Source organism: Lynx canadensis, chromosome C1 (genome assembly GCF_007474595.2).
Source record: "Lynx canadensis isolate LIC74 chromosome C1, mLynCan4.pri.v2, whole genome shotgun sequence".
In the NCBI taxonomy this organism is placed as follows: Eukaryota; Metazoa; Chordata; class Mammalia; order Carnivora; family Felidae; genus Lynx; species Lynx canadensis.
This window is the reverse complement of record NC_044310.1, coordinates 165,676,914-165,692,960: the sequence shown is the minus strand read 5'-3', so window position 1 is coordinate 165,692,960 and position 16,047 is coordinate 165,676,914. Positions and strand designations below refer to the sequence as shown.

The window sequence follows — 16,047 nt, the reverse complement described above, 5'->3', positions numbered from 1 at the left end:
ATGCATACTGACTTCTAAGACTTCTTGTTGAAGGGACTTGACAAGAGGTCATCGGAAAGCTAGAAGAAATTCGGAAACAAGATCAGGATTTCGTAGTGGAGTTGGAATGAAGTAAAAAGAATGAACCAGAGGTGGTCCAGGAGCAGACCTCTTTGAATGCTCAAGAATGCAAAATAATGTTCAAGAATGCAAAATGCTTTTGCCACTGAATTGTGAATATGAGTTACTTCATATTTCCAACTTCAGTTCCTCAATTGCAAGTAGAAATAATATTACCTACTACATGGGGTTGTTGTTAACCTTAATTAATTTATCCATTTATTTAAACACCGAATGTTTTTTGACTGTCTACTATGTGTTGGGCACTGTGCTATACTCAAGTGATATAATATTAAACAAAATGATCACTCTTCTTCCTTTATGAAGTTTACAGATTGGTCTTGTATAGTTAGGATTTTATAGTTAGGGATAAAAGGAGATAATAAAGTTTTTTGTTCCTTTTGACTAGCGTTTCCACTTCCCCACTCTTGATATTGTATACTTGTATGATAGCAATTAAGAGTCAGGGATTGTGGGTTCTTACTCTAGCTTTAGCACAAGATTATGACAATTTCTCCTTGTGTTACATCTTGTATCTTTAAAATGGGGACTTTGTTTACCCAGGAGCTTAGTAAGCAAAGGAAATCTCTTGTTTTAACTTTCCACGTCTTTTTATCTTACCCAGACCAATCAAAGTGAATGAAAACAATGTAGTAATGTTAATAATAGATGAATCTGCAGATTCTAGCAATGCTATTTGCACACTAGTGCCATCTAGTGGAAAATGTATAATTTTTTTGAACTGCATTGACTGGGCAATTTTTATTCTTTGTAATACAAATAACAGAGTAATTTGTAATACAAATTACTGATTGATATCCTGAAAATTTGAAGCTGATAAGTAGTTCATTTTTTTCTTAAAGAAGAGATAAAAGATTGCATAAAACAAAACCAGGAACAGAAATATTGGGAAATGCTAAGAAAGCAAAATTTCTTTATCACTCAATCAAATGAAATACCACATAGTAAGCAAAATAAGAAATTTACTTTCTTTATTTTTTTAAATTTAAGTTTGATTTTTTTTAGTAATCTCTGCACCCAGCATGGGGCTCAAACCGATGACCCCTAAATCAAGGGTCACATGCACTTCTGAACAAGCCAGCCAGGTGTCCTGAAATTTAGTTTCTTTATGTCTTATCATTTTAAGCAGCCTCCTTGAGATATAATTCATACATCATACAATTCACCCATTTAAAATGTTCAATTAAATGGTTTTTAGTATGTTCACAGCATTGTGCAACCATCACCACAATCAACCGTAGATGTTTTTTATCACTCAACAATAACAGTTTTGCCGTATTTCAAGTCATATAAAATCATATTTGAACATGAGTCACATGTAGCTAAAACAACTAAAATTCTGAGGTTTGAAAGAATGATTATTAATGGGTATAATATTAGAGAAAAGATGTGCTGTGCATTTGCAGATTAAATTTTTCAAGTCTTTAGGGGCACCTGGGTGACTCAGTTGGTTAAGCATTTGACTTTGGCTCAGGTCATGATCTCATGGTTTGTGGGTTTTAACCTGGTATTGGTCTCTGTGCTGACAGTACGGAGCCTGGAGCCTGCTTCAGATTCTGTGTCTCCCTCTCTTTCTGCCCCTCCCTGGCTCACACTCAGTCTCTCTCTCTCTCAAAAAATAAACATTAAAAAAATTTTTAATTTTCAAGGCTTTAAAACATGTAACCTTTAATGCACAATTATTAGAATGATAAACATTTATGTTTATCTCACATGAAATCCAGTTTTCCCCTAAGTTTTTCTTCCAAAATTCTTATACATTTCTTTTTTTAAAAAAACAAGAGATGATATTGTAACTTACTTTTGAAATGCAAGGAGAAAATAGTAAATTCTTGTCATTTTCCAAAATTTCTAAAACTGTGATATAATTACAATACTGATTATCAATATTAGTCTTCATACATTATATAAGTAAAAATGTTTTGCCTTATTTGAAATTTTTAAATAGGGTTTATCACTGATATTTATTGGTGATAAAGGTCCAGAGTCTCCATTTTTCCCAGCTGTAAGGCTACTGGCTACTGATAGTGTATTCATGCACCTAGCCTGTATGTGGTAGGTACTTGAGAAATGGTATACTCCTTCTTTTTCTTGAGTTTGTGTGTCTTTGTTTGAGTTTGAGAATAATATGTAACACCTGATAGTCCCTCCTCCCCTGCTGTAGACCTGGTCCTTTTCATTCAACTTGATGACCTACATCTTTTAAATATGTTGATTGTAGAACAGACTCATAGGTACCACTTAGAATAGTTTCATTCAACCATCTGGTAATTGCAGCTATTTAAATTAAAATAAAAATCCATTGAGTTAATTAAATTAACTATAATTAAAATAATAAAAAGTCAGTTACTCAGTTGCATTAGCCATACTTGAAGTGCTCAAAGCTGTGTGTGGCTAGTGGACGGTGCCCACACAGAACACTTTAATCATGGCAGAAAGGTGTATTGTACAGAGTTCTGAAGAATAAGACTGTGGGTAAACCTCCCACTTATCTAATACACAGAATTTTCACTATTACAAGTATTTTTATTGTTGAACAATTTAAAAATTATTTTAATATTCCTATTTCTCTGTCTCCTTACCACTCATGTCTCACAGACGTAATTGCATAACCACAGGTAAGCTACTTTCCCTTCTCACATTTTCGTAAATACAATTTTCACTTTCACACCTTTCTGCCTTCAATACCCTCGTCATCTTGTAGCTTTTTCAGTCCTTCCTTCCATATTTCCCTTCCTGGCCCCTTCATTTCTTATTCTCTCTGTTTCTATTCATACTTTGTTCCGCATTTTTGGCAATTAGCAAAAAACTTGCAACCTTGCTGTCAGTTCTTATATTATTGTATTTTTTAAAATGTAGCTCATTTGTTTAACTTAAAAATATTTTTTTAATGTTTATTTATTTTTGAGAGAGAGAAAGAGTGCAAGCAGAGAGAGACAGAGAGAGAGGGAGACACAGGCAGGCTCCAGGCTCTGAACTGTAACCACAGAGACCAATGTGGGGCTCATATCCACCAACTGGCAGATTGTGACCTGAGTGGAAGTTGGAGGCTTAACCGACTGAGCCATCCAGGTGCCCCTATAATGATTTAACTTTTAATGTATTTAAATCTTATCCCAGTTGAATTGTAACTCAGAAAATTGGAGCTGCAGTTCAGTTTTTGTCCAAGGTGCTTGGCACAGTGCTTTGCCCATAGTAAGCACTTGTTTTATTCTTTTGTTGACGCGATAGGATTCCTGCAATCAAATGCTAATGGACCATTCATAAAGCATTGAGTTCCTATTTCAAACAAGAACTGGGACACATTGTCAATATACATAGATAATTTAGCTCTTCGATTAGGCAAAAGTTAAACAAAAAAATGGGCTTGGCATATCTGTGCTTAAGGAACGTTCACTCTTGTCCCACGTTGATTCAGCCAGTAACTGCACAGCACGTACCAGTGTTTAAACTCCTGCGAGAGTTGCCACCTTGCGGGATATGGGAGCCAATCAGCAGTGCGGATGGAGCCTGGCCTGCCATTGGTTGGCGCCCACCGGAAGCACATGCCCGCTAGTCTTCTAGCTCAGGTGTTTGAGGCGCTACTGTGGGACGGTAAACCTTAAACGTGCGGCGCGGGTTCTGGCCCAGCAGCGGCCTGGATGACTGCCAAGCGTTCACCAGAGAGGTGGTAGGCGGAGCCGCTGACCCTGTGGTAGGTATGAGACTGGCTGAGAAGGAGTGGGCACCGCAGTCTTGTGATCCGAGCGCTCACTGGTTACGGGCCGATGCAGTTTGGGCTAGGGTTCACCCAAAGAGGAGTATCCAACCGTGCTGCTAGTAAGAGGCTCCCCTTAGCCCTAGCCTGGTGGCGTCTAGGTCCCTTAAGTGCAGCGTAAGACTGTTTCTAGTGAGGGGCCTCTCTGCAGCTTGTGATTTCTGTGTGGAACAGATTCTGACCCGAGCCTCCCACCCACGTTTGGCAAAGTCAGCCTCAAAATGGGCGTGGTGGCATGGAACAGCCCAGATTGGCAGTTTGGAAAGCTGGATTCTTACTCCAGTTTAGGGATTCAGGCATGGCAGATTCAAAGAGGGAAAGGCCATAGACATCTGGGGGTGGGGGTGGGGGGGATGGGTTCATAGACCTGTAGTGATTTACCCAGGATCACTTCATCTTGATACGTTCCACTGCGGTACTTTTTCCGCTACAGCAGCAGAATCCCACTTTATCTTTTAGTCTGTGCAGTACTCATGCTCCAAATATTCTAATGAGTTCCTCCTCCCGCTTTATTGCTTCAGTTATGTGGGTTTTGTAAATTTGGAAAGCTTTATCCGTGCCTTGATTGTTCTTACCACATCCCTATTTTTATGGGCAAAATTGGAAATGGCAAATACCAGTATTTAAATGGTAAATACCAGTATTTAAAAGCATTTTACTTACTCCTCTTTAAGCATCTTCAGTGTATCATACATTTTGTTCAACACGGGGTTGCTTAGATGTTCTTAAAAGGGAATTGTTAAAAGAGAATTAAAATTGCTCTTCCTCTTTCACTATCTCTCTCCACTTCTTACCAACTTGTGACTTCCAATAAGCCACTTAACTTCTGTCTGCCTCATTTTCCTCATCTGCAAGAATAGATATTAACGGTATCTTTCTCACGTTGTAAAAATATTAATAATATATAAAGCACTTAACTATGCCTGGCCCACAGAAGCATGTATGAGTTTGTTACTCTAATCCTATTTATCATTAGAATGACTTCATTCTTGGAAGAGCGATCATTCTCATACCAGGTGTCACATCTCTCTGCCCATTTCAGTAAAATTAGCGTGTAACATTATAAAAGTTTCAGGTGTACAACATTATATTTCTTCTTAGTAACTAAATGTTACTAGATGCAAAATGGATTCCCTTGATATCCTTCCTAGTCTTCTTGCCCCTCCCTTACTACTGTTGTGGAATCTATTGGTTTCAAGACACTTTGAAGGTACTGGCACACCAGTGATTGAAGATGGCAGCAGTGAATGTCTTGACTGTAGTAAATATTGGTAGTTTGAACAGTGACAATGGAAATTTTCTTATAAGTGACTTGCATGTGAAATTTATTTGAGGAAAGAGTGTTTTTTTTTTCCTTTTTAAGAAAAATGTCTGATTTCCTGAGTTATCAGTAACATTTAATAAGAATCAACCTGATTTTTCTACTTTATATAAAAATTGGAAATGATTCTTTAGCTAGTACATAGATGACATTTTGTATTTAAAAATGAGCTTTATGATTATTGTGAATGCATTTTGCTAAAAGTCTGTAAGTTTGTATTTGTGACTAAAGTTCTTTTCTCTATGGACCCTGTTTAAAGGCTCACTGAATTCTGTGACTATACAGAGACTTGATAGAATTCATATAAGTAGAAATTGAATGCAGTGTTTTGAGTGAAGTTTGGAATTTAAAAGTAAGCTTCTCCTGGATAAAGTGAGTTTCCTTACTCTGCTTTCTATCAGATCGAAAACACTTATTAATAGCTTAGTTGTTAGTTGACCCAAAGAAAATTTCTGTTTTCCCTTTAGGTGTATTATTGACATTGTTTGGGGTTTCCACATAGATTTAAAAAAATTAGGGAGATACCAACTTTGCAGGTTACTGTATGGGAAGTACTACCCTCTCTCTGAGTAATAGCTAACTTTACTTAAACAATACTGTATTTTTCAACATCAGAATGACACGAACATTTTCAATTTCTCAGTAGAGTTATAAAGAGAAAATGTGATTAAAACTGTACTGGCAAAGAATTAGGTATTTTCATGATTTCTTTAATAGTAACACTCATTTTAAACTCCATCCCCCACCTCTCTTGCACCCATTCTTCAAAGAGCAGGTAAATAAAACCTGGGTACTGCATTCATTAGCATTTCAAACTACATTTTTCCTTTTTTGTTGTTTTTGTTTTATTTTTATTTTTATTTTTTTGATTTTATTTTTGATTTTTTAAATTTTGCATCTGAATTACTTAGCTATAGCACAACAATAATTTCAGGAGTAGATTCCTTAGTGCCCCTTACCCATTTAGCCCATCCCCCTTCCACAATCCCTCCCGTAACCCTCAGTTTATTCTCAGTATTTATGAGTCTCTTCTGTTTTGTTCCTCTGCCTGTTTTTATATTATTTTTGTTTCCTTTCCCTTATGTTCATCTGTTTTGTCTCTTAAAGTCCTCATATGAGTGAAGTCATATGATTTTTGTCTTTCTCTGACTAATTTCACTTAGCATAATACCCTCCAGTTGCATCCATGTAGTTGCAAATGGCAAGATTTCATTCTTTTTGATTGCCGACTAATACTCCATTGTGTGTGTGTATATATATATATATATATATATATATATATATATACCACACCTTCTTTATCCATTCATCCATTGATGGACATTTGGGTTTTTTCCATACTTTGGCCATTGTTGATAGTGCTGCTATAAACATTGGGGTGCATGTGTCCCTTCGAAACAGCACACCTGTGTCCCTTGGATAAATGCCTAGTAGTGCAATTGCTGGGTCGTAGGGTAGTTCTATTTTTAGTTTTGTGAGGAACCTCCATACTGTTTTCCAGAGTGGCTGCACCAGCTTGCATTCCCTACAACAATGCAGAAGAGATCCTCTTCGCATCCTCGCCAACATCTGTTGTTGCCTGAGTTGTTAATGTTAGCCATTCTGACAGATGTGAGGGGGTATCTCATCGTGGTTTTGATTTGTATTTCCCTGATGATGAGTGATGTTGAGCATTTTTTCATGTGTCAGCTGGCCATCTGGATGTCTTCTTTGGAGAAGTGTCTATTCATGTCTTTTGCCCATTTCTTCACTGGATTGTTTTTTGGGTGTTGAGTTTGATAAGTTCTTTATAGATTTTGGATACTAACCCTTTATCTAATATGTCATTTGCAAATATCTTCTTCCATTCTGTTGGTTGCCTTTTAGTTTTGCTGATTGTTTCCTTAGCTGTACAAAAGCTTTTTATTTTGATGAGCTCCCAGTAGTTCATTTTTGCTTTTCTTTCCCTTGCCTCTGAAGACATGTTGAGTAGGAAGTTGCTGTGGCCAAGATCAAAGAGGTTTTGCCTGCTTTCTCCTCAAGGATTTTGATGGCTTCCTGTCTTACATTAAGGTCTTTCATCCATTTTCAGTTTATTTTTGTGTATGGTGTAAGAAAATGGTCCAGGTTCATTTTTCTGCATGTCACTGTCCAGTTTTCCCAGCACCACTTGCTGAAGAGACTGTCTTTATCCCATTGGATATTCTTTCCTGCTTTGTTAAAGATTATTGGCCATACGTTTGTGGGTCCATTTCTGGGTTCTCTATTCTGTTTCATTCATCTGAGTGTCTGTTCTTGTGCCAGTACCATACTGTCTTGATGATTACAGCTTTGTAGTATAGCTTAAAGTCTGGGATTGTGATGCCTCCTGCTTTGGTTTTCTTTTTCAAGATTGCTTTGGCTCTTCGGGGGTCTTTTCTGGTTCCAACAAATTTTAGGATTATTTGTTCTAGCTCTGTGAAGAATGCTGGTGTTACTTGATAGGTATTGCATTGAATATGTAGATTGCTTTGGGTAGTATCGACATTTTAACAGTATTTGTTCTTCCTATCCAGGAGCATGGAATCTTTTTCCATTTTTTTGTGTCTTCAATTTCTTTCATAAGCTTTCTATAGTTTTCAGTGTATAGATTTTTCACCTCTTTGGTTAGATTTATTCCTAGGTATTTTATGGTTTTTGGTGCAACTATAAATGGGATCAGTTCCTTGATTTCTCTTTCTGTCACTTCATGGTTGGTGTAGGAATGCAGCTGATTTCTGTGTGTTGATTTTATATCCTGCAACTTTGCTGGACTCATGAATCAATTCTAACAGTTCTTTGGTGGAATCTTTTGGATTTTCCATATAGAGTATCATGTCATCTGCGAAGAGTGAAGGTTTGACCTCCTCCTGGCTGATTTGGATGCCTTTTATTTCTTTGTGTTGTCTGATTGCAGAGGCTAAGACTTCCAATACGGTGTTGAATAGCAGTGGTGAGAGTGGACATCCCTGTCTTGTTCCTGACCTTAGGGGGAAAGCTTTCAGTTTTTCCCCATTGAGGAGCATATTAGCGTTGGGTCATTCATATATGGCTTTTATGATCTTGAGGTATGCTCCTTCTATCCCTACTTTCTTGAGGGTTTTTATCATGAAAGGATGCTGTATTTTGTCCAATGCTTTCTCTGCATCTATTGAGAGGATCATATGGTTCTTGTCCTTTCTTTTATTGATGTGATGAATCACGTTAATTGTTTTGCGGATATTGAACCAGCCCTGCATCCCAGGTATAAATCCCACTTGGTCGTGGTGAATAGTTTTTTTAATGTATTGTTGGATCCGGTTGGCTAATATCTTGAGGATTTTTCATCCATGTTCATCTGGGAAATTGGCCTATAGTTCTCCTTTTTAGTGGGGTCTCTGCCTGGTTTTGGAACCAAGGTAATGCTGGCTTCATAGAAAGAGTTTGGAAGTTTTCCTTCCATTCCTATTTTTTGGAACAGTTTCAAGAGAATAGGCGTTAACTCTTCCTTAAATGTTTGGTAGAATTCCCCTGGAAAGCCATCTGGCCCTGGACTCTTGTTTTTTGGCAGATTTTTGATTATTAATTTGATTTCCTTACTGGTTATGGGTCTGTTCAAATTTTCTATTTCTTCCTGTTTCAGTTTTGGTAGTGTATATGTTTCTAGGAATTTGTCCATTTCTTCCAGATTACCCATTTTATTGGCGTATAATTGCTCATAATATTGTCTTATTATTGTTTTATTTCTGCTGTGTTGGTTGTGATCTCTCCTCTTTCATTCTTGATTTTATGTATTAGGGTCCTTTCCTTTTTCTTTTTGATCAAACTGGCTAGTGGTTTATCAATTTTGTTAATTCTTCCAAAGAACCAGCTTCTGGTTTCATTGATCTGTTCTACTGGTTTTTTTTTTTTTGGTTTCGATAGTGTTAATTTCTGCTCTAATCTTTATTATTTCCTGTCTTCTGCTGGTTTTGGGTTTTATTTGCTGTTCTTTTTCCAGCTCCTTAAGGTGTAAGGTTAGGTTGTGTACCTGAGATCTTTCTTCTTTCTTTAGGAAGGCCTGGATTGCTATATAGTTTCTTCTTATGACCTCCTTTGCTGCGTCCCAGATGTTTTGGGTTGTGGTGTTATCATTTTCATTGACTTCCATATACTTTTTAATTTCCTCTTTAACTTTTTGGTTAGCCCATTCATTCTTTAGTAGGATGTTCTTCAGTCTCTAAGTATTTGTTACCTTTCCAAATTTTTTCTTGTGGTTGATTTCGAGTTTCATAGTGTTGTGGTCTGAAAATATGCATGGTATGATCTCAATCTTTTTGTACTTACTTAGGGCTGATTTGTGTCCCAGTATATGGTCTATTCTGGAGAACATTCCATGTGCACTGGAGAAGAATGTATATTCTGCTGCTTTAGGATGAAATGTTCTGAATATATCTGTTAAGTCCATCTGGTCCAGTGTGTCATTCAAAGCCATTGTTTCCTTGTTGACTTTTTGATTAGATGATCTGTCCATTGCTGTGAGTGGGGTGTTGAAGTCTTCTACTATTATAGTATTACTATCTATGAGTTTCTTTATGTTTGTGATTAATTGATTTATATATTTGGGTGCTTCCACATTTGGCACATAAATTTTACAATTGTTAGGTCTTCTTGGTCTATAGACCCCTTGATTATGATATAATGCCTTTCTGCATCTCTTGATACAGTATTTATTTTAAAGTCTAGATTGTCTGATGTAAGTATGGCTACTCCGGCTTTCTTTTGTTGACCATTAGCATGATAGATGCTTCTCCATCCCCTTATTTTCTTTTCTTTTTTTTTTTTTTTAATTTTTTTTTCAACGTTTATTTATTTTTGGGACAGAGAGAGACAGAGCATGAATGGGGGAGGGGCAGAGAGAGAAGGAGACACAGAATCGGAAACAGGCTCCAGGCTCTGAGCCATCAGCCCAGAGCCTGACGCGGGGCTCGAACTCACAGACCGCGAGATCGTGACCTGGCTGAAGTCGGACGCTTAACCGACTGCGCCACCCAGGCGCCCTCCATCCCCTTATTTTCAATCTGAAGGTGTCTTTAGGTCTAAAGTGGGTCTCTTGTAAACAGCATATAGATGGATCTTGTTTTCTTATCCATTCTGTTACCCTATGTCTTTTGATTGGAGCATTGAGTCCATTGATGTTTAGAGTGAGTACTGAAAGATATGAATTTATTGCTATTATGATGCTTGTAGAGTTGGAGTTTCTGGTGGGTTCTCTGGTCCTTTCTAATCTTTGTTGCTTTTGGTATTTTTTTATTTATATATACGTATTTTCATCTTTTCTCCCCTCAGAGAGTCCCTCTTAAAATTTCTTGTAGGGCTGGTTTAGTGGTCACAAACTCCTTTAATTTTTGTTTGTCTGGGAAACTTTTTATCTCTCCTGCTATTTTGAATGACAGCCTTGCTGGATAAAGAATTCTTGGCTGCATGTTTTTCTCATTCAACACACTGAATATATCCTGCCACTCCTTTCTGGTCTGCCAAGTTTCTATGGATAGGTCTGCTGCAAACCTGATCTGTCTTCCCTTGTATGTTAGGGACTTTTTTTCCCTTGCTGCTTTCATGATTCTCTCCTTGCCTGAGTATTTTGTGAATTTGACTATGATATGCCTTGTTGATGGTAGGTTTTTGTTGAATCTAATGGGGGTCCTCTGTGCTTCCTGGATTTTGATGTCTGTGTCTTTCCCCAGGTTAGGAGTTTTCCACTATGATTTGCTCACATGACCCTTCTACCCCTATCTTTTTCTCTTTCTCTTCTGGGACCCCTATGATTCTGATGTTCCTTTTTAATGAGTCACTGATTTCTCTAATACTTAAATCGTGCTCTTCTGCCTTAATCTCCCTCTTTTTTTTCTGCTTCATTATTCTCTATAAGTTTGTCCTCTATATCACTGATTCTCTGTTCTGCCTCATCGATCCTTGCCACCGCTGCATCCATCCGTGATTGCAGCTCAGTTATAGCATTTTTAATTTCATTCTGGCTATTTTTACTTCTTTTATCTCTGCAGAAAGGGATTCTAATCTATTTTCGACTCCAGCTAGTATTCTTATCGTGATTCTAAATTCTGGTTCAGACATCTTGCTTGTATCTGTGTTGGTTAAATCCTTGGCTGTCGTTTCTTCGTGCTCTTTCTTTTGGGGTGAATTCCTGCTGACTTCTGTAGTTCAGGTTGTGCCGATTGTTGTGTTAATCCTCCAATCAGTTTTCTAGGTGTGTAGGATGGTTTAGTGTTGTTCTGGCTGTATTTCATGGATGCGAGACACACAAAAAACTTCCATGCTGTTCTGCCATCTTGGCTCCTCTCCATATTTTTTTCAAGTTGAAATTATTTCAATTTTTACATAATTGTAGTTAGAGGAGGCATTTATTTAGTTATGCAACAAAGTTTTGGGTACTTTTAACCAAAATATCTTTGTACAAATTTTATTGTATGTGTCTATCACTGTATAATAAAATAAAATCTTCCCTATTTACAACTGTATATTTTGCACTGCATTGGTGTTGAACACATACAGATGCTGACTGAACTCAATATGACTTGATTGCTTTGAGATAATGCTTGGTCTTACATGGTAGATGTGTTTATAGCTGAGAGTAAAGTAAATGAGAAATTATGTGTTACATATAGCCTGCTGTGGCCTCATTCTTTGCTGTATGATTTTTAATTTTACAGTTTTATCTATTATTGCAGGCATATAAGTGCTTATAATATCACAATTAAACACCTTTCCACTTTGTTCTATCCTTATTTTTAAACGAGGGGAATACCAAATTAGAAATATATGCTTTGCATCATTTTTTGCACATGCCCTTTTTGGAAGTGAAAAGAAAAAATAGAATATAATTGACCTACATAAATCACTATAGTTGTGTGAAGGCTGAAGTAAAACCAGGCTTATACCATAGTATAAGTTCCTGAAGTAGCTATAGCTAGAAATTCAAAATAAACCTGTTACATGAGATGATGTCTTTATAAAATTAGGTGCTAGAGTATATTTGGTTTTGAGCAGTCAGACTTTAAAGGATGCATACTTTAAATTACCTTTTTTAATATAATTAGTATTCATTTTAAAATGGTGGAATTTTTTTCCCAGTTTTGCAAATCTGGTATATACACACACACACACACACACACGCACGCACACACACACACACACACACACACACACACACATGTTGGTGTGTGGTTTAATGTTTCATTGCAGGATAGAAGGGGAGATGCTAAAGCAGGTGTTCAGAAATGTGCTCAGTGCCACACAGTGGAAAAAGGTGGAAAACACAAGACTGGTCCAAATCTCTGGGGCCTTTCTGGCCCTGGACGAAAAACAGGACAAGCACCAGGATTTTCTTTTTCCGATGCTAACAAAAACAGAGAGAAAAACTAGGCAGTTGTGGCAGAGAACTAGAAACTTTGTAGCAAAGAGAAAAGACATGATTTGATAGAATTCTCTAGTTTGCTGCATTAAAAATAAAATCATCATGTTTATATTACTGAAATACTGGTTTATATCATAAGATCTGTGTTTAGATACCTGGTTTCTTTTTGATCACACAGGTTTTTACCTATACAAGGTATTTCATTTTATGCAGTACATCCATGTTGAAAAGCATGAGCTAAATTAAAAAGATCAAACCATATTTTAATGGCATAATGGTAGTTTTCTATTTGTCGTAGTGATTTCTATTTGTAGTAGTGGGAGGATGTTATAAAATAGTTTGAAAAAGTATATTCCGTGATTTCTTTGTTGGTGGAAAGTGGGTGGATGGCAGTTAACATGAGAAAGCATTTTAGGGTTAAAATTAAAAATGATTAGAAAAGACTATAATATCTTTGCAAAGAAATTTGTTATTCCCAGATATATGTGTACATACATACATATCATTAACATTCACCTCAAAAATAGGGTACAACTCGAAATAGACTGTAACTCTTTTTTGAATCGTTCTTGGAGGCTTGCAATTTCTTACTGGCCCAAATTTCAGATCAGTATAACACTACTATTTGGAAAGGTTTTTATTTTATTTTGTTTTTGTTTCTTTTTATTATTTTTATTGAGGTGAAATTCACATAACATTAGCCATTTTTAAAATTTATTTATTTTTATTTTAGAGAGAGAGCTTGCACAAGTCAGGGAGAGGGGCAGAAGGTGAGAGAGAGAATCTTAAGCAGGCTCCATGCTCAGCACAGAGCCTGACCCCAGGCTCAATCCCATGACCATGGGATCACGACCTTAGCCAACATCAAGAGTCAAATCCTCAACCAACTGAGCCACCCAGGTGCCCCAACATTAGTCTTTTAATTAATTAATTAATTTATGTTTGTTTATTTTTTGCGAGAGAGGGAGAGAGAGAACATGAGTGGGGAGGGACAGAGAGAGAGGGAGACAGAGGATCCAAGGTGGGCTCTGTGCTGATAGCAGTGAGCCAGATGCAGGGCTCAAACTTACAAACTGCGAGATCATGACCTGAGCCGAAGTCAGACACTTAACTGACTGAGTCACGAGACTCCCCAACATTAGCTATTTTAAAGTGTACAAGTCAGTAACATTTAGGGTATCACAATATTGTGTAATCAACACCTCTCTGTAGTTTCAAAACTTTTTCATTACTCCAGAAGAGCTCCTGTACCCATTAATCACTCCACATTTTCTCCTACCCTTAATCAACCTCTAATCTGCCTCCTATTTGTATGGATTTGCCTATTCTGCATAGTCTTAAAAAATAAATCATAAAATATGAGCTTTTGTATCTGGCTTCTTTCACTTGGCATGTTTTCAAGGTTCATTGAAGTTGTAGCATGTATCAGTGCTTCATTCCTTTCTGTGGCTAATCATATTCCATTGAATGTATATATCACAATTTGTTTATCCATGTATCAGTTGATGAACATTTGGATTGTTTCCACCTTTTGCCTATTGTGATAGTGTTGCTATGAATATTTGTGAATAAGCATTTGTTTGAGTCCCTGTTTTCAGTTCTTTTGGATATGTATATGTATATGTATATGTATATGTATATGTATATGGTGGGTCATTTGTTAAATCTATATTTAACTTTTTGAGGAAATACCAAATTGTTTTCCACAGTAGCTTTGCCATTTTACATTCCCATCAGTAATGTAGGATTCCTGTTTCTCTATATCCTCTCCAATGCTTGTTCTTTTCTTTTCTTTTCTTTTTAAAATTGCCATCTTAGGGGCACCTGGGTGGCTCAGTTGGTTAAGCTTTCAACTTGGCTCAGGTCATGATCTCATGGTTTGTGAGTTCTAGCCCCACGTCAGGCTCTGTGCTGACATCTTGGAGCCTGGAATCTGCTTTGGATTCTGAGTCTCCATCTCTCTCTACCCCTCCCCACTGTGCTTGTCTCTCTCTGTCTATAAAAAATAAGTAAAATGTAAAAAAATAATAAAATTGCCATCCTAGTGGGTGTGAAGTGGTATCTCACAATTTTGCTTTGCATTTTGTTAACGAATGATGATGTTGAACATGTGTTAACGTGCTTTGTTAAAAAGAAAACCACAGACCCAAAATGGAGTCACTTGTGGTAGGCACAGGACACCAAACCATGGCTTAGTACCTAACCTAATTGTAGTTTCAACCTTTGCCAGAATGTAATCTTAACCAGTTAGTCTGGAATTTCCTGGTGGGCACTGGTAAGGTAATCCACCTGGTTTGTTCCCCAAAAGGAGGTGACCTTGCCTGAAATAATTCTTCCTTGTTGTTGTTATGACTTCCTTTTCCTGCCTTTAAAAACCTTTCCCTTTCTGTTGCCCTTTGTACTCCTTTCTACATGCTGCCTGATTCATAAATCATTGAATAAAGCCAATTTGATCCTTAAATTCACTCAGTTGAAACTTTTCTGTTTAACAACTTATTGGCCATTTGTAAATTTGGAAAAATGTGTATTCATGTCCTCTGCCTATTTTTTATTTGAAGTGTTTGTCTTTTTTCTTGTAAGAGTTCTTTATGTATTCTGGACACTAAACCCTCATCGAATAGGAGATTTTCAAATATTTTCTTTTATTCTGTAGTTTGTTTTCATTTGGTTGGTAAGGTCCTTTGATGCACAGAAGTTTTTAATTTGTATAAAGTCCATTTATCTATTTTTTTGTTGGTATTTTCTTGGTACCAAATCTATGAATCTATCACCAAATCTAAGGCCTACTAAAGATTTACCCTTGTGTATTCTTCAAATACTTTCATAGTTTTGTCTCTTATATTTAGATTGTTGACCCATATTCATTTGATTTTTGATAGTGAGGAAATAGTTCAATTTCATTCTTTTTCATGTGGTTATCTAGTTATCCCAACTCCATTTCTTGAAAGATGATTATTTCCCAGTTGAGTGGTCTTATTACCCTTGTTGAAAAACAGACTGGCCATATATGTTGGGGCTTGCTGCTGCATATTCAATTCTATTTTTATTGCTGTTTTCATTACTGTAGTTTTGTAGTAAGTTTTGAAATTAGGAAGTGTTGAGCCCTCCAGCTGTGGATATTGCTTTTTGATATTATTTTAACTGTTTTGATATTATTTGATATCTTTTTTGATATTATTTTAACTGTTCAGGGCCTTTTGCAATTCTGTGAATTTGCGGATCACCTTCCTCATTTCTGCAAAAATTTTGGAATTTTTGATAGAGATTGCATTGTATCTATAGATTGTTTTGGGGGTATTGCCATTTTAGCAACACTAATGTTCCAATGTATGAACATGGGATGACTTTCCATTTATTTAGGTCTCTTTTCATTTCTTTAAGCAATGTTTTGTAATTTTCAGTGTATGAGTCTTTCACTTCCTGGGTTAAATTTTTCCTAAGTATTTTATTATTTTAGAA

General features: G+C 36.6%; 1 protein-coding gene across 1 annotated transcript in view; it reads left to right on the top strand.

Moving 5' to 3' along the window:
- The first annotated feature begins 12,429 nt into the window (after positions 1-12,429).
- The window catches only part of PDE11A (phosphodiesterase 11A), a 412,306-nt gene continuing 408,688 nt past the window's right edge, over positions 12,430-16,047 (top strand). The window contains exon 1 of the mRNA XM_030325285.1: positions 12,430-12,599. Coding sequence (XP_030181145.1) covers positions 12,430-12,599 — 170 coding nt within the window. The remainder of the gene's footprint in view (positions 12,600-16,047) is intronic.